The sequence below is a fragment of the Anticarsia gemmatalis genome, chromosome 7 (genome assembly GCF_050436995.1).
Source record: "Anticarsia gemmatalis isolate Benzon Research Colony breed Stoneville strain chromosome 7, ilAntGemm2 primary, whole genome shotgun sequence".
Lineage (NCBI taxonomy): Eukaryota > Metazoa > Arthropoda > Insecta > Lepidoptera > Erebidae > Anticarsia > Anticarsia gemmatalis.
In genome coordinates, this window is record NC_134751.1 from 4,460,961 (window position 1) to 4,481,681 (window position 20,721).

Here is a 20,721-nt window from a genome sequence, read left to right on the forward strand (position 1 = left end):
ACTTTACTCTGATTTGAATATTCATGGACCCGATATTGACAAAGATTCTATAGCCTATAGGCTATAGGTGCTGCCTATAAATTTGACGATTCTTTTATAAAGGTGGAAGTTTATTGGGGTGTTAAATGAAGAAATTGGGCTTTAAATTATAATGGAGTGTGGCCTTTATACCGTCACTCATTGGATTATTGAGTTGAAATTGAATTTATATGTCAATTGGAAATAAGGAAGTATTGATGGTAGTAAAATTGTTTCTTGTTAGGCGATTTCCAACCTTGACTGTCGAAAACTGAATAGTCATCGAGTTGTGTGAAAAATAGTCAGCTGAGCTAATTACTGCGGAAACGATTTTTCCAAGTAATTTTCTAGTGTCAATAATTAGCTACAAGATAACACTCATTAATTCGTGCTATTGATTCAAATCTTTATTTAAGACTTATGACTAGTTGAACTTAGACTGTTTTTTAATATTTTAGACCTAGGTACTATGTATAATGACCTCAAAACATAATATTTCACAAGCGGCGACGTTTTTTTCCATCAGCCTATATCTGTCACTCTGCCAAATTTTATCCAATTTTGATTCAGCCGCTTCAACTGTTATTTCTAAAAATAGAATAGTAATAAGTAGTATAAATTCTATGAAATCATACTAAATAATCGACTATTCTAGTTCAGATAAATACCGAAACTTACTCATTTAAAATGGGTTAATCTAAATTTTCCATGACAAAATGTACTTAGTGTTAAACTCATATTAAAAGCGTATCTCAGGCCAACTTAATATTTAACTTATAAACCTACAATGTAAGCAATTTCGTTAGTGTTCAGTGTTCAGCGTAACAAATGACTTCTTGTCTCGCCGCCAACTTTTAAAAAATAGTTTCATATTTCTTGAGACTTGCATCTTATATATTAACGCTTTTGTATTGCCTTAATAAGACGTATGAATAAGTAGTTTTATGGAATTTATAATATCTCCGTATAAATAGCGGTAGCGTAGCTGTCACCTCGCCGCAACAACCATAGCACCGCGTATGGTGGGTTCGAATCCCACCCGAGACATTTTTTTGTGTGATGAGCACGAGTATTTGTTCTGAGCCTGGATGTTAATGTATATAAGTATGTATTTAGAAGTATACAAGTATGTTTATCAGTTATTTGGTTAGTAGGTACAAGCTCTGCTTAGTTTGGAATCAAATGACCGAGTGTGAGTTGTCCAATGATATTTATTTATTTAAATAACTTTTAAACTTTTGCGTTGCATGTTTATTATATAACAGGAAACGAGAATTGACGCTTATAAGACGTATATTTTGGCGCAGGTTACACTGGCCGTAGCTGACTATAGACAAATTGTATACGTGTCTTACTCGTAAGGAATTGAAGCTAAGCGTTACAAATTGTTTGGACAATTTGAATTTTTTTTCAAGAAGTATCAAAGATCTGTGACAAGGATCAAGTATTCCCTACAAGAAATAAAAACATTGCATTCTATAAATGTTATTTTCAAATTGTCGTATGATTTATAAAACTTAGTAGTGGGACTTTTAACAGTCGGTATTGGCAAGTATCAAGAGTTTGACATTTCAAATGTAGTTCACAATTTATTCCTAAGGTGCCAGCTAGAGACGTACAAAATTTCATAATAGCTAGTCGATTATAACTAAAATGAACTCAACTATTACTTAACTTCAATTAACTAAACAATTTTTCTACTGAAATCCCGATTTAGGATACTTATTTTTCTGTCTAACTTGATACTATTTTCAATGAGATGATTCGGCTGTACCTTCGTTATTCATAGTCCAACACACTTATAACTTTATTACAGGTTTTCCAGCTCACTCGGTTGTTAAATAAAGACTGAAAGGTTTACGATCGTTTTTATTTATCCAGTCATTTTTAGATGTATGCGGTTACCTATTTGAGTTCGAACTACTTAGATTTTATTTACTTAAGAGGTGATTTTGTATCACTTTCGAGCCTACGTTGAATGTCTGTTGAGCACTTTTCAGTGGTAAAGGCCATTATTTTTGAAGTTTTTTGAAATTACAAGATTTTTTACAGTTTTAGATTATTTAGCTTTCTTATAGTATTTACAGTTGTCGAAACAATTTTATGTTAAAATAAATGATACGTTGTATCGCGAGTGACTTAGCAAACCAGCAAACAACAATCTAATTATAAATTCGACGAAGAAAAACAAACCAATCATAATTTCTAGAAATCAAGACAACAAGAAATAAGCCCAATAGCTTACGTATTTTTAAAACAATCCCATAAATCTTCGTGACCTTGTTCCTATAAAACATTAACCGCACAATCGTCAGTAGCCGGCTAATGGGTATAATAAAATACATAATATTTAATATAATGCCTGCTACACCCGAAGGTCTAGGCAGAGAAGTATAGAATATATCGTTTAGCCGTTAGCAATACCATATACTAGGCACGTTACCGAACTCTGAAAGACCATTAGCACTTTGTCTGACCTGGGAATCCAACCCGGGACCTCGTGGTTACCTGTCGTATAGACTAACGCCAAGACCACAGAGGCAATTTCACAATTACTTACGTATATATAAAACAATCAGATAAATCTCCGTGACCTTGTTCTTATAAAATATTAACCGTACAATAGTCAGTAGCCGGGTAGCCGGGTAGCCGGGTATAATAAATGTTTCTATCTATTAGTTGTTACGGTCACAGCACGGATGTCCCCCGGGTGTCGTTATCTTAGACCTTAGGCTCCCGTAAATCTTTTACCTATATTCTTTTGTTTAATATAACTTTATAAAACTGAGTGCTACGAACGATAATGATCTTTACTAAGATTTTATTATACGTATTAAAAAGAAAAACTGATATAAAATTTTGAAAAGTCATTGAAACTGATCAATATCGACGCACTTTCTTTTAAGAAAAGTAGTATAAACTTTGTCTACGACTTATCAATAGATAATAAGCTAATAGGCCATAATTACTGAAGAATTTATTAAGCCATGCTTGCCGAGGTTGATTTGTGGATAGGTGACCATCTTATACATATCGAGTTCCTCCATGTTTCGGAAGGCACGTTACATTTTGGGTCCTGGTTGTCAGTTTCGAAGATCTTTGACATTCGTTAACAGTAGTCAGAAGCTTGAAAGTCTGACAACTAGTCTTACCGAAGGGTATCGTATTATCCCAGGTAACTGGGTTGGCACATAACATAGCACGGAAGAAAAGGCTAAGCTGATATATATATTTTCAAAGTCCTATCAATCTTAATTATAATACATATTAAGATGTATTGATTATGATATCGTTAGTATTGCTATCTTATCTCCAGGTCTAAATTATTAGTTTGACAGCCGACATTGATGGATCTATTGCCTAATACCGTTTTATTACGAGTAGCAACATATTAGTAGCTGGTTTAAAGATTAATATACTTATCTAAATTATTATTTCATTATTATCTCTGTATTTACATTACATTGCTACCAGTATCGGACATTTTTATTATAATTTATAAAAAAAAGTTTTGTTTATGTATAAACTCGCACTTGCCCAGCGTGTTGAACTCAAGACGAAACCCTTTACGGGAGGAGAGTCCAGCAATTGGACATAAATGGATAACATTTATTTCTGAATGTGTAATTTTTATTGCGTATTTAATATTAAGAAAATCTTTTTTTTTCAACTACAACGTGGCATACATGCTGTATATCAAAATATACGGATAATGAAATATTAGGTCGCGAAAAGTCTGTTCGCATTATAGTATGTATGCACTTGTAATAAAATGACTTCAAGAATCACTAATGAGTACACGGTTCATTAGGTTTCTTTCAGTGAGCTCGTGAGGAACCCAAATAGCGAGCTTTTTGTAGAGAAAAGATTTTATTACAAGTTCATGCATACTATAATGCGAAAATACTTTTTCCCCGACCTAATTATTGGGAAAAGTTATTACAGAAAATAATATAACGCCACTGCATCAATTTGTACAACAATCCTGTGCCAATTATAATTCAAAGCATTTTGGCGTATACCGCCTGACAATACCGACAATAAATCATATCTAGTTGAATACAAAAAGACGTCTAGACAGCTAACTATCGTTCGTTCATATCTTTGTGGCTATAGTCTGCATACATGTATACAATAGCCTTTTGAAATGTGGGGTAGAAAGCGCAATAAACTAAAAAAGTTGATAAAATTATCCATATTTTGTATAACGTGCTAGTAGCTTTTGTCTGTGACAATTTCTGCGTGTAAAGATTTATCAAAGTAAAAAATATTTTATGTGTTCTTCCAGGTAATCATTTATGTGTATACAAAATTGTATGAAAATCTGCTTAGTAGTTTTGGTATTATTGCATAACAGACATACCTACATCGATCCTCACAACCTTAAGCATTTGTTATATCTACTTGTTTTGGTCGGATTCTTTTTATAATATTAATTGTATTGGTTGCACTTAACATAATCAAAAAACTATGTACCGTTTAAAAAAATAAAAATCCCATTTAAAAAAAATAGCACAAAGAAATAACTATTAAGATTTATGAAGAATATAACATCAATTGGTCTTTATACCGAAATTAATTCATTAACCATCAATAGAATCTCACATTACTACCCAAATACTTGCGTGTTATTTGTTACCTAGTAAATATTTGTTATTTCCTTGGCTTTCATATTGGATACGAAAGAATCATATACAAGTAATTACGATATATCTTTTCTTAATGAAACACTCCGTCCAGTGTTGTTATTATATCAGACTAAAGAAAGCTCGTGACTTCGCCCGTGTGAAGGAATTTGGAATGGTAAAAAGTATACTGTGTTAATCTTGGAGGTAAACTATCTTTAAATCGAATTTCATGAAAGTAGCTCAGTAGTTTTTCACGTGAAAGAGTCACATACATACTTCTACAATTTCCAACATTCACAAACTTTCGCATTTATGTGTGTGTGTCCGCGAGAAACGATTTCTCCGTATCAAATATCAAAATATAATAAAAAATTATGTTTAGCAGTTTATTCGTGAAAGAGTAACGATATTTCGCATTTACTACATAAACTAGAATAGTGGTACAGGAGGTAGCAACCGCCCGATTTCGTTCGCGTGGACACTTGATTTTCCGCGTGGACTCTACAACAATTAGTCATGCCTTGATGTTATATTTCTTTATTGTCTTCGTGAATAAATGGACTAATCAACACAAAAAAACAATTCGAAACAGTAATTCCTGAAATAAGCGCGTTTAAACCAACAAACTAATTCTTCTTTTATATATTAACAGTATAGATACGAAAGAATCATAAGTAATTACGATACATATTCTCTTAATGAAACACTTCGTTCAGTGTTATTTATATCTTCCATGTATTTGTATAAATATGTTCTTTTGTAATAATATTAGGAATGTGTTGCTTTTCCTTACTTATGAATATTAGGATATATTTTTCTTTAAATCATTTTGTTGGACTAGGATTTGAAGTAAACATTTAAATATTAAGGTAACAAATTTGTTAGGAAGGTACTAGGATTTTGACGAAATTAAGCTCTGAGATTATTATTTTTAACGTTTAACTCATAATATTAATAATGGCCTTCTAGAAGATATCCGGCTACGGTGGTCAATTTCATGGAAACTGGCTATTTGTGCAGGACTCTGTTTATAGTGTCCAAGCGTGTCTACGATACACAGGTACACTCTCTGTTCCATCACTCTCATAGCCCGGTGAGACGGATAACCGACAAGACCAGTGAGGGGTCAGGCGCAGGACGGCTTTACGTGCTCTTCGAGGCTACTCATAGCATACTTATAAGAGCTCAAAATATTTATATGCAGTCAAGTTTTGGAAAGTATTTGATAATTAGTACACAAAATCAAGAATATTTTAATCAAATGTAGTTAAATGGATCTTACTGTACCTCGATTCTCTATCACTATCGACTACCGACAACCGGCTAGCTATCGACATTTTAGTTTTCTACGACGCCCTTCAGAGGCGCTGATCAGATTTTCGTACAAAATTTTTCGATGACAGGTCGGTTGTCGGTAGTGGATAGTAATAGAGAATTGGGCTACTGTATCCATCGCGCTATATCAGATTACGGGTCAATACCCTTTAAACTTGTAACGTTAAATTCACGTAGTTACTTCAAGTTTTTACACTTACCCAATAGATTGACTTTCATCGTAAGACCGTTGATAGTTCAAACAAAAAGTTTTGATACTTTAGCTTTGATTAAATTGTATTAATTATTTTAATATAAGTACTTATGTGTTTTTTTCATCTACATGGTTTTTTGGCATTAATAGTTTTGTCACTTACTTGGGTTTGGTATCAGAAGATATTTAAATAAGTAAAATAAGTAGTGCTATACTGAAACTACTCTTCTTTTTCTTTGACACGAAAAGGAAGTGTATACAGTATAGTTAGTACAGATAGCTATAGAAAAAAAAAATTCATTCGCTGACAGGTCAGTAAGCGATTTGCTGGTTAAGGAGCCCTTGACGTGGACATTGTATAGATGGGTGACCGTTTACTGTTATTTAGGGCACATTATTTGTCGGTCTCGGTAGTTTCTTAGTATTGTAAAGTTTGTTAAAACAATTCCGCTAACACTGGACTATTTCAATACCTTACAATTTTGTCATGTTCAGAGCCTTAACTATAATAATAATATATATTACTAGCTGACCCGCGCAACTTCGCTTGCGTCGCATTAAAGTCAATGGGTGATTTTTTCCCCGTTTTTGTAACATTTTTCACTGGTACTCTGCTCCTATTGGTCGTAGTGTAATGATATATAGCCTTCCCTGATTAATGAGTTAACTAATACTGAAAGAATGTTTCAAATGGGATCAGTAGTTTCTGAGATTAGCGCGTTCAAACAAACAAACAAACTCTTCAGCTTTATAATATTAGTATAGATTTAAATAAAAGACATGCTGTGGTACATACCATAATATACATCGTCAAGCTCCTTATACCTCTTGGCGTTGACGCCAATCCTCCAACTGTACAACAGCACCACCAATATTGATATATTCTGTAACAAACATACAAAAACACATTCATAAAATATTCGGACTTAATAAATTAGTACATAAAATTAATATACAAAACTCTATCCTATTTGAAAACAAATTGTGCTAAAGGTATTGAATTTATAACTTTGGTACTTCTGCTTGCGACTTTGTCCGCACGTTAAGTTTTTCCAATAAAGCGACCTCTTATGAATAAATCTACGTTATAAACTAGGTACTTATAGCACATTAAATTTTAACAAAATATGTTCAGTAGTTTTGACGTGATTAGTGATTAGTAAACTAAAATATGCCCCAAGATTTGTATGGGTAAGAAATTTACATTTTACGAGTTAGACAATATTTTATTTTGTTGAACGTATAACAAAAAAATCTTGGAATGCATTAAAACCCTCAAAGCTTTGAAAATATACGTATATAGGTTTATTACAATATCGATGTAAGTAATAAAAACCTAAGATAAGTACCTTACTTTACTTTTACATTTGCTCTAGGGAAGCATAATAACAAGCTTTTAGTATTACACTATCAACGCGGGCTAAGGTTACCAACATAATGTATAGGAAGTATCAATTTAAGCTTAGTATTTTTAGCAACCTTCGCGAAAAATCTCATTTCGATAATGTGTGTATTAGAAATAATTATCACTTGCTCTAACGGTGAAGGAAAACATCGTGATGGAACCTTGCATGCCTAAAAAAATTTGTTTAAAACATGTATTGAGGGCATGCAAAGTTCCCAACTCGCACTTGGCCAGCATGGTGGACTCAAGGCCTAACCCCTCCCTCTCGTTTGGGGAGGACACACTTGCCCTACAGTAGGACAGTACGGGGACAAAAAAAAGATTTTCACCATCGCGAACAGGCTGGCAGATGCTGCGAAGGGACTTTATAACTAGCCGAACTTCGTTTCGTTTTTGTAACATTCTTCGTTGCTACTCTGCTCTCAATGGTCGTAGCTCTAATGTTATGAAACCGTTAGTCTTCCTCAATAAATAGGCTATCTAACAGTAAAAGCATCAATTCGAACCACTAGTAACTGAGATTAGCGCGTTCAACAAAAAATAAAAACAAGTACATATTACATTACGTAGAAGGCAAATACTTTTACTACCTTTTTAATAATCAATTATTTAATAAATTTCCTTCATTTTTGTAAAGCTTAATTAATATAATTTATGCAAATAACGCCGGTACAAACGGAAGCGAGATATTATTTATAATCGGGCGCCATTGTATTCCCGGTAGTCTGAATACATCGCTTTAATATTAAAACATTAATGAATCGAATATTCAGAGGGGAAACAAAGTTTTGCATTGAAAAATATTATTTTGGTAAAGTTGTATTAAAATGGTTCACATTATTATCAACTTTGTGGTCTGAGTATTGTGGCTGCTTATCATGAGGCCTCGGGTTCAATTCCCAAGTTGAGAAAATTGCTTTTTGTATTTTTAGTTTCTGTTGGGGTGTTCTGAATGGTCAAATTCAAATTCAAATTCAAAATATCCTTTATTTCGGAAACTTTTTACAAAGTATTTGAAATAGTCACGTGTTGTATTTCTTTCGTCCGTTTCGGAAAAGCTCGTTTGCTCGTGAGAAGAAACGGCAAGAAACTCACGGCTTGCTCTTTTAAAATGTCAAACCAACTAGGAACAACCAACTAGGTACTTCGTTACTAACAATTTTATTAGTAAAACGGTGTATCGACCTCTGCTTGCAATTTCGTGTGCAAGTGTGATGTTAGGTATAATTTAATAAAAGCAATTAATAGAAAGTCAGATAAGTTGCAGAAAGTGTCAGTGTAGAGTTATAATGTAGATATTAAAATAATGTAAGAAAAATATTTAAGACACAAAAAAAAATCCAATGATATTTTGATAGATATAGTTACAAAGTTATCTATCTGCAATAGTTATATATCTATTCTAGCTTTTGACAAACCTCAATTCATGACTAAAATAACGTTTCTTTTTAGTTATATTGTACCATACCTAATATATATTTTATATATAATTTAACATTTAAAACGTTATAAAATGAACACTTTCAATAAAACGTTTATTTACCCATTAATTTATCTCCGTGTTAATTGTTAATGTTCCCTTCTCAGGTTTCAGTCGAGAACAGTTAAAGAATTGGCTGTCCTCCCAAACCTACCAATTAACAAAATTGTACTGTTACATTAATTTGGTACAAATTTTCATGGAAATTGAGATATTTTTGAAAGAATTCTCGCTTTGTGAAGAATTATTTTGACAATTCGATGTTGTCTACGAATACAAATCTCGTCTAGTTTTAGATTTGAATTGAGAAAAATTTCTTTACCCAAAATGAGTGGTTTTGAAGGTTTAAAAAAATATGTTATTATTATTGAATTCTTTATATGGATAAAACTGTCTGAGGCTAGAACTTACTATTTAAAAATACTTTTCATTTTTAATTATTTTCCTTATTATTAATAATTTAAGCCTTTTACAAAAACGAGTGACCTGAATCCGATAAAATTTTACGGGGCAACTATATATTTAGGAAAAATCTAAACTTCCCATTTTAATACCCTTGGGTAGAACCACTACAGCAGCAGGCAGATCTACAAGTAAAAACTAGTTTAATACTCACTATTTTAGTATTTATCGATTTATTTCAACATTAATGTATGTCCTACTCTCTATACTGACCCGGCCTTTACCTGTGTAAATAATTTATTCACATTTACACATTTTCTTTGTGTCCAAGTAAGCAATTACTTTTATTGCTAAGGTTATTTATCACAAAGCTTGTTGTAAAACGGACATAAAAATACATGCATGTCTGACAGTTCCTTAAATCAGTTCTTGTAGGAATGTTAACATAACCTAACCCAGCCTGTATGGTCCACGAGGCGAAATCGTGGCCTAACCCTGATTTTAGGAGGAGACCCTTGCCCAACAGCAGGACAGATTTTAATTATTATTAAGATTTCAGTTTAAAGCTTAAATATCATCTTTTAAACTAAAACTATTCTACTCACAAGACGTTTACGAAACGTTAATCGAGTAGTGAAATACAATAGGAAAACGTTAGGTCATACGAAACGTGACTGTTCACGTCGTATTCTCATACAACTCGATCGACGCGCTTAGAATTTATTATTATAGGCCTCTAGAGTTTAGGACCTTCAAGTAATACTACTTTCTGAACCCAGTTCTGCTCACGTTTCACTAGACCTTGCGTTTATTAATTTTGGCTTATCTTTCCCCCCTTTCGAAATTCAACCTATCTGTCATTAGAGAAGATCAAGGGAAGTGTCGCGATGTTCACATGTGGAAATATTTATCGAATTTAAAAGTATGTGTGAATTCTGGGCAAAAGAGACGCAAATATCATCTCATTCTTAATCGGTACCGATTAAATGATAACCAAAACTTTTGAATATTACCTGCTTAAAAACGCATTGAGGCAAAGGACTATTTTCAGTTTTGAAAGAAATCGGACGTTTTAACATTTAAAGCAAAATGTTCCAATGATTTTTAATGGTGAGCATTGTCAATTTGTTATGTTATTTTAAATAAATATTCAATTCTGAAAAGGACGCATCCTATGTAACAATAACATGACAAATGCGTCTTCTGGACTAATATCGCTCTGTGTTACCCATTAGTACGAATCTCTCGATAAAAGTACCTAAAATTCGCCGATCAATACCAACCAATTCCATTCAACATACAAAGTATTAAGTAAAATCAATGAACGTACATTATTCAGGGACGAGTTAATTAGAATTCTCAACAATACAGTTTATAGCCGTGAAGTCGTACTAAATTATTCTCTAATAATTCACCTGCCCAACTTTTGGTTGGCAACACTATAAAGTGTAGTATACACTCAACGCGGGCGCGGGCCGTGACTGGAGTACGGCGGGTATAATTCAACGGTATAGGTATAAGCGACCACGGATAGAGGAGAGAGGAGCTTAGAAAAGAGCTCGTGGCTAAGTTGCAACAGTCGCGCGGAAAAGTCTCTTTGGTTAAACTACACTTGCCGAGGTTGGCCTGTGGATGGGTGACCATATTATACATTTCGAGTCCCTCTGTATTCGGGAAGGCATGTTAATGGTGGGTCCTGGCGGTCCTTTTAAAAAATTTGATAGTCATTACCAGTAAGTCAGAAGTTTGAAAGTCTAAGAACCAGTCTTACCGAGGGGTAGCGTGTTGTAACCCTGGCATATGCGTTGTCTGGGGTATTCAGCTGCATCCAGTAAGACTGAAAGTTTACTACGACATAGTTGGAAGAAAGGCTAGGCTGATGATGATGATGATGTTATTTTTTTTTTCTGTATAGAAAAAAGTGTAATAACAGTACGAATGCGTGTATGAAACACATCATTTTATTTTCTCATAGCAAGGTACACTGAACGGTGTAAAGTAAATATAAAAAATGCAGTAGATGAGTGTGTGTGACGGGACGGATGGAAACCGCCGTTGTTACGTCTTCGTCACTCGCACTCACTGCCTACGTCTTTTGTTTTCTTTTTTTCTCCTTTCGCAGCAGTCTGTTGTTGAAACTTAAACAACTCGTATTATAATATAATTATGATGCAATTTATATATTTATTCAAAAATGAAACACAATATTCTATCAGATGCTCAAAACGGGCGCCGATCTATATAAAAGACATTTTTTTGTACTGCGTAGTTATTGTAGCTAAAGAACTCGTATTATAATTAAGATGCAATTTATATATTTATTCAAAAATGAAACACAATATTCTATCAGATGCTCAAAACGGGCGCCGATCTATATAAAAGTCATTTTTTTGTACTGCGTAGCTATTGTAGCTAAAGAAATACTGTACGCCCACTTTCAACGTGTTCTATGTGAAGATCAAAAAACGCTCAACTCACGCATTGAAAACGTCACACTCCCGCTCTGTGTTTCACACGATAAATTAAACGTTTCAACCCTCTATTATTACCCTGTTATCTATTTATCTAAGCGCTGTATTTCCCTAAGTAAACAATACCCAACAGTGGTTGAAAATGGAACTGAGAGTTGTACCTATATCATATTGGTTTGTTTTGTGATTGTATGTCTTTAGGTTGATTATGGTTGGTTGGTTTGGCTTTTTTTTATTAGATGACTAGTAATCCCTGAAATTTTATTTAGAAAGTTTATTTTTTAGGCATTATTAATATAATAACAACTTTTTGTAAAGTAAAGTGGTTGCTTCGTTAATTTTGCGACTGTTTCGTAAATGTTGCATCTCAAAAAAAATAGCAACACGAAAGTCTAGCTTTTTAAAATAATTATAAAAGAATTCTGAATTTATGCAGGTGGCATTTATAGTACATAAAATACCTCAACTAATGAAATAAAAAAAGGAGTAAAAAAGACACTAAAGTTTATTTTCATCCACATAAAAATATTTTTCTCGTGGCAATTTTCCGCACAATTTTCTACTCTACCGCTACTAGGAATTTATTAAGTACGGCCAACTAAAAAAATCAGCCTGCATTTTATCACAACATTTTACCCCGAGGCAATCCATAGAACAATTTCTTACCTTAGAATAATCTAGAAATATTTGTTTAATGTAATAGCAGCTGACCGGGGTAGCTTAATTTGCTGTTTCCCCTATTTCGGCCCTTAAGGGGTTGATTTTTTAAATAAAAAAGGCTTCGATCGACTCTTGAATTATTTCCGTGTTTACTTTATTTCATGAAAATCACCAGAGTTCGTTTCTATTCGGGTGAATCAACCTTATAGACTGACTAACTCACATAGCTTTAAGAATGTGTAGATAAGCAGTGATAGCCCAGTGATTTACCTTCCACGCAGCTGGTCATAAGTATAAAACTCGAAAACAATATCATCCAAATATTATAAGTATAGCTGCATTTGCCCTCCAGTTGGTCATAGGTTTTAAACATAAAAACTATAGTTTTAGAAGTTATAATATTATGCCTATAGGACGTAATGATCACTCGATCTAACTAAGAACTAAACCATATCTTTGTATCAATATCTCTCCATCCTATAGTTGTCTGGAAGAGATTGCCTGTATGCCATAAGGTCGCTACTCATGTCCTATAATAACGAGTACTATATATTATCTGCTTTTACTTCAAACAATTTTGAAATAAAAAGATTTCGTTGTATTATAAAAGTTCTTGAAGGAATAAAAATTTACACTTGGTCAGCGTGGTGGACTCAATTCTGTTTACAAGAGGAGACCCATGCCCAGCAGTTGAAAAATAGCAGGTTAAATTTTCCAGAAATATTTGGCGTTATTTTGTTCAGAAGTTCACGCGAATAACTTATTAGGTTGAAGTTGAAACTGCCAAGTAATTTGTCTTAGTCGCGACTTTTGATTGAGTCATTAGTACGCTGAATAATTATTTCATTACGTAAATGTTTCTTTTCCTGTTTAACGAGTTAGCTGCTGTACTGACCCTAATTGCTTTGGAAAATAGACTAGGGCATAATATTGTGTAAATATATTCTTTATTCTATGCGGTATATTGAAAATGTTGCGGCCAATAATGTGTACATGTTTCAGGAAAGAGGCTTTTTGCTCGGCACTAGGATCTCATTTTACGTAGATACTACTTATATAGATAATCCTTAACCTGTACCGCGATTCTGTACAACTATCGACTACCGACAACCGGCTAGCTATCGACATTTGACATTTAGAATGTACTGCCCAAATGTTTTCTACGACACCCGCCAGAGGCGCTCATCAGATTTTCATACAAAATTTCTCGATGACAGTTCGGTTGTCGGTAGTCGATAGTAATAGAGAATTGAGCTACAGTACCTCGATTCTCTACCACTATCGACTACCGATAACCGGCTAGCTATCGAAATTTTGACATTTAGAATGTACTGCCAAAATGTTTCCTACGACACCCACCAGAGGCGCTCATCAGATTTTCATACAAAATTTCTCGATGACAGTTCGGTTGTCGGTGAAATTCATTCTAAATGTCAAAATTTCGATACTCGACTGTCCCGACTGTACAGAATCGCGTTACTGTTTGTTTCAGTAATCGCTTATTGACTACAAGGCACTATACCGCTACTACTTAAAACATATTGTTTGTCTTAAACAAAGTGATAATTAATTAGACACGCGGAATAATTTCACTTTGACAATACACGACGATAATTACGTTGTCATTTAGGCCTCTCTTATTTAATACAAAAATTAATGTTATCAAACCAGGGATACACTAGGAGTCGGCAACAACATTAGGTGAAATGGTCCAACGTTCCACTTGTTACGCATCACTCGTCGCTACACGATCAATAGCATTTAAGCTCGTATAAAAAATTGATTGAATAGATAAACTACCGTTAAATGGACCTCAGAAACCGGGCATTATTACCGTAGCGATGAATGACGCGTATGAAAGTCGCGCAATATTGCCAGGTATTGAATGAAACATTGTTGTCAGACATTTGTCCTCAGTGTATCCCAAGCTTTAGTCTTCAAATAATTCGACCACATCAAAGCTTTCATAAAAATATAATTATACAAATTTTAATTACACAACAAAGTACAATAAAAGTAATTAATGAACATAATTAATTCACGCATAAACCCGGCTTGTACTTTGTTACTCGAAAACCACTGACCCATTTTTGATGCGGTTTTTGTTATTATACATATTTATTAGGTGCTTCATGACAGCGGACGTGGATGAATGATATAATTTGTCGTATGTGGTCACAAAATTTGCGTAATTTCTAAATACGAAGGCTTTGTGATAATCTTTTTGGTTTGTTTCTTCTATCTTTGGTTTTTAAATCCATCATGATCGTGACGGTAATACTTTATAATCCTAAAGGGACATATGGATGACTTGACGTAGGAATTTTTTAATACCACTTTTTTTGAACCGTGAATAATTATGATACTTTCATCAAAAGAAAGTCTTTGAAGCATTTTCTCTTGTCATCAAATAACTTAAATAATAATATGTTAACTATTTTGAACCTAGGTATTATATTTTTTTATTAAATCTACCTATTTTTACCCGCGACTTTGTCCGCGTGAAAGGATTTCCCGGAAATAAAAGCAGCGTATGTATTATTAGCATGATTTTATGTTTATTTGTTACATATATATTTAACTTGTTAATTGAACTATAAACATCTTAAACTATTCAATTCTGATTTAGAAATGCTCATACATTAGCTATGCGTACAAATTGTAAGTCATTAAGTCGGTAACGTTTTTTTTACAACTTAAAAGCAAGGCGACTAATACATCGTGTAAATTCCCGTATAATATAAAAATAAACGTCCTCATAGTTTAGAAGATTCGTTCTTAGTAGTAAAAGTGAGCAGTAACCCTTTAGTAAAGTTAGAATTTTACGACAAACCCTGAACAACTCGGGTTATTCCTTACGTTTTATTTTTACGAGGATGGCTACCTCGCATACTGATAGTTTTCACATAGTTTCAGATCCTAGAATGTATTGGCTGTTAAAACGTCTTGTGAGGTAAAAATAGTTTTAGTAAAATATTAGTTGAACAAAATGCCTGTTTAATAGATTTTGAAATTTGTTGTTACACTTAGAAGCGCGATAATCAACAGTCGGTACCATCGAGTGTAAAGAGTTTGACATTTAAAATGTTCAGCTAGAGGCGCTGATCAGATTTTTAAACAATATTTCTCGTTAGCTAGCCTTTTATCGATAATAGTACAGAATTGCGTTACAGATATCGAAATTCGGAGGTAAACAGTAAAATAAAAATCTTCTTTCAGGGGCACAATAAGTACACTGCTGACCTTCAAACTTTGAAATAATTCAATTGAAGACCCAGCCCAGATCCAACTTCAAAACCGTTTACAATTTCATATTCAATTCTCTAATTAGCTATTAATGGAAATAACCAATATAATTACTAAATTTTATTGCATTAAGGACCTATCCTTTTTTTCTCCAACGGCTAAAAGATATATAAATTACTAAATAAACTAAACTAAAACTACAAAAAAGTGATTTGCTACAAAACGGCTATTGTCAACTACAGTCAGGCTATTTTGGCTAGTGTTTTAACAGTGACCGAGCAACTAGCCACAAAACCGCCACACATTGTGACTGTAAACTGCAGTGATTTACTGCCAACACTCACTACTGGTCACTGGAGTAACAGCTTGCGTTTCTACGTACGTTGAGAGAAAAATTCCTAGAGAAATACGGATGCTATCTTTTAAGTAATGTTGAGATATGCAATTATAATATGATTTTTTTGGTACAAATGTGTGAAAAGAAAATTGTTTAGAAACAATCTAAAATATAAACATGTTTTGCTTAATCCTGATAAAACAATATATTATTATTTATGATATACAGTAATTCAGTATTTAGTATACTGTAACGATAAAATTATTTTTGAAAAAGAAAACATTTCAGCATCATTCTTTCATAGTAACATCAACAGTTTTGTTTAAACCTGGTATAACAAGATATTATTTTTCATGAAGTACCGAAATTCAGTATTCTTTATGTCAATAATAAATTTAAACTGTTTAATTAAATATTATCTGGTTAGAGCAAGAAACCCAACGTCACAAGATAAAATTCTCTATACAATAAACTATACAGCCATAAAGGCACAAAAACACTCTTTATAGTATACTAGCTGACCCGCGCAACTTCGCTTGCGTCACATAAGAGAATGGGTCAAAATTTTCCCCGTTTTTCTAACATTTTTTATTGCTACTCTGCTCCTATTGGTCATACCGTGATGATATATAGCCTATAGCCTTCCTCGATAAATGGTCTACCTAACACTGAAATAATTTTGCAAATCGGACCAGTAGTTCATGAGATTAGCGCGTTCAAACAAACAAACAAACAAACAAACTCTTCAGCTTTATAATATTAGTATAGATGTATACTATTTTAATATAGAACTATTACTACTAACACCTAAAACACAGATGTAACTAGGCGACACGTTGAACGAGGATGTTAGAACCCGCTCGCATCGCACGCTGTGGTACACCGCAATCCTGAACTGTTACTTGTACGGTTAACCCCGCTCCGATCACGGAATAATATATCTTTACTACAACTATTGGAATTATATCTTATTCTAATAGATTCACAGTAGTAGCGGGATTTTCTACACTTGGTACCTACTATCGCCCATAGCTAGTTGCGCTCACCGGTCGGTAAACGATCTGTGCGTTAAGCAACCATTGGCACGGTCATTCCATAAATGGGTGACCGCATAGTGGTATTTCAACTGGGCGTCTCCGTGCTTCGGAGGGCACGTTAAAAGTCGGTCCCGGTTGTTGTCTACTAAGATAACAGTCGTTAAGCCACGTCAAAGGCCTCGGGTGGCTTGAACAACTTTGACACTAGGTTGACCACTAACCATACGACAAATATACAAACCTATTATCGAGCACCGAGTGTCCAATTTTCTTACAAGTTTAGCTTATAACTACTTACTTATTGTTAAATGTTGAAATTACGATATTTTTTTTAATTTACACGAACAAGTTTATAGCGCGTAATTGCGGTAAACCTTGTATGAAAAAATCTTTATGTATAGGTATTTCTTGTCAAAAGCCTTGAACAGTCAGCAGTACAGTCAAATTCCATTCAATCCTTTATAGGTCCACATACACAACAAAAGGAGCAAACAGCGTGGCCTCCAATCAAATTTGAGCACAGACTAATAACAGTGAGAATTGCAACGGTCTATGATTATAGTCAGCGACCAGCCGTGCCTAATGTGTAAGGCTGCCTTTATAATGAAGCAGGTTTTAAATCAGAGGTAATTTCCTAACATTATTGACTATCGAAAACCAGCTAACAATCGACAACTGTATGTAAACCTGATCAGCGCCCCTAGTGGGAGTCGTAGGAACTAATTTTTAAGTACATTTTAAATTTCAAAATCTCGATATTCTATAGTACCGACTGTTGAAAATTGCGCTTTATGTGTGGCTTGCTTGTAAATTTTCCATCCATATTTTAGTTGTTAGAAAGCAGTATTTTTTTGCATATAACTTCAAACATTCCACGCAAAATTTCATGGAAATTGGTTCAGCGGGAGAGCGTAGATAGTGGACAAAAAGACTTACGCATACAATATAATGATAGCGTTTGACATATTTTAAAAAGTCATATAAAATAAATACAAACCCATTTTGTCTTAAATATTTCGACAGGAACTATTATGTCGATACTCGGTGCTCGGAAATTGTCCTTTTGTTCCTGTATAAAGGCATCCTAACGTTGTTTCACGCTGTACTATTCAAATGTGGCTCTTTTGGCACCCGCTCGGCATTGTATTTGACAATTGTGACCAGTGTTGTGTCGATAAATTGTTATTTCAGCACATATCAAAGGAGAAACACCAATTAGTGACATTTAGCCGAAATTACAATAGGTATAGAACAATAAGTTAGTTAAGCGTAGCGTTTGCGTTTTTATTTTGCCTAGCGTAGTGTTCATTCTTTATTTTGTCACATCGTGTCGTTACGTAAAGCTTTGAAACTGAACAACTTTATATGCAAAATTTTGTTAAGAAATGTGTCTATTTACGTTATTGTTACTCTCACGCAAAAATCTCAAAACAGATTTGCTGAATGTTGTTACACAGAAAGAGTTTGTAAGCTACGTTACCCTGGGAAATATTTTCAAGCGAACAAAGTCGCGGAAAGAAGCTGTTTTCTGTTTAATCAAGCGGACTTGAAAAATCAATTACAAAAGGATTATGAGTTTAAACATAAAATACAATTAAAATTTATCCGACCATAATCGTAACTCATGATCTGCAATAATCCATAATGGAAATGTGTGCAAATTAAATAAAAACAGTTTGGACAATGGCTCGCCATTTTGATCGTGCGTCCATAAATTATCGTTACTGAATGCTCGCGTCGCGTCGCGTCGCGGTTAGCGCGGCTGTTGACAATATGAACAAAATTAAATTTGATACACGTTAAATATTTGGAATAGTAATTATGTTTGATGTTAATTTATTTACGACTACTTGTTGGTAAGTTGTGGATTAAACGTGAATGGTTTGGTTGTGAACGTAATTCAGATACGTATTGTACGTGCCACTAAACATTACGTGTCGGAATACAGCAACGAGTTGTTGCGTGGCAGGCGAAAAATACAGGAGATGTAAAGAAAAAGTGCGGTCGACAAAGTGGATGATACGACAGCTTAAAGAACTTTGTATGCAATGTATGTAAAAATATTTCGCTTCTCCTTTTTAATGGTAAAACGAATTTGAGATAAAATTTGTCAGTCTAACAACCCATTTCCCGAGAAAGCTTCTTTACAGCCAAAAGCTTCTATTACATAAAACATTATCCAAAAAGGCTACATTCGAATCAAAGAGCCTCTAAATCGCTTTTCAATTCAATCCTACTGACTCTCATTAGTGTATATAGAGTTAATACCTCCAATAATCCCTCCAGTCTCTGAATAGACCTAGAATACCTTTATACCTTTGGCTCGGGTACCCTCGGTATTACTCGGCTATGTCCGTCGATCTCGGATTAGTCTAGATGCCTGTTGATTGCTTGTTAGTAATAAAGACGTTTGATGCTCAATACTTGATATTCGATGCGATGATACCGTTCTATGTTTACATAAATACCTTTTGTAAATGGTTGTCTTATTCCTCTATAAGTTATAGGTCGTTTATATTATAGTATAGATAGTAATTGGCTTTAGAACTATCCGTTTGAACACAAATACACAACATTTTAAAGACTAGGTATCCCACTCATAAGAATGGAAATGTATCGTATTAATAATGTCGCAGTGTTGGACATGAGTTTCTTCTCGAAACGTGATGAAAAACAAGCAACACTGATCAAGGTGTAGGCTCCCAATTGTACATCTTGAAGTGGTCCATGTATCTAATTCTTAGGCTAGCAAAGTTTTGTTATATTATTTCTACCACACATGGTATAAAGTCAAGCACGCAACTACTTGCGTAGAAAACAAATGCATTAACCACTTCATCATTGCTCTTTTCTCATTTCACCCTTATCAAACAATTCAGGCTACTCAATTCAATAGAAAAAGTCATTACGAATCCCGTAGAGCCCATAAAAGCCTATTCACTCCATAAGTCTCAGATTACTTTCAAAATAAATAACATACAAGGGTATTAAGCCGTCAACTCACACATTGTGACCTCCGTCGTGAGTGAGATAAGCCACTGATACAGACCTCCTTTCACTTCTGAATGAAACTTTTCACTCTGTTAAAGGAGTATAAGAATATTTTTTTTCGAAGGAAAATATTACTAAGTGAGAATTTTTGTGGTTATACTTACCTTTTTATTTAAATACCGGTGTTTTGTTATGTTTCATCTTTCAATTTTAAAACTAAATTTGGCGATTGTTTGTGATTGTAATCTTTAATATTTCGCAAAAATCTCGGAGGAAATAATACTATGCGTTACCTAACTTTTAATATCACGTAAACGTTTCGTGATTATTTTATGAGTCCTTCGAAATAATGGTCTAAAAATAAATATTCTTACACGATTTTATGACACCATACTCATTTCCATATTTAACTAAACTAATTAATTAGTATTATATCACCACATCCCTAAAACACGTCTAACTTAATTAAATAGAACAAAGAGGAGAGTCACATTTAATTAAAACCACTCAAATTAATT

At 33.7% G+C, this 20,721-nt stretch overlaps 1 protein-coding gene across 1 annotated transcript in view; it reads right to left on the reverse strand.

The window, feature by feature from the left end:
* LOC142974320 (uncharacterized) overlaps positions 1-20,721 on the reverse strand; it is an 82,550-nt gene that overhangs the window by 43,189 nt on the left and 18,640 nt on the right. The window contains exon 3 of the mRNA XM_076116570.1: positions 6,971-7,058. Coding sequence (XP_075972685.1) covers positions 6,971-7,058 — 88 coding nt within the window. The remainder of the gene's footprint in view (positions 1-6,970; positions 7,059-20,721) is intronic.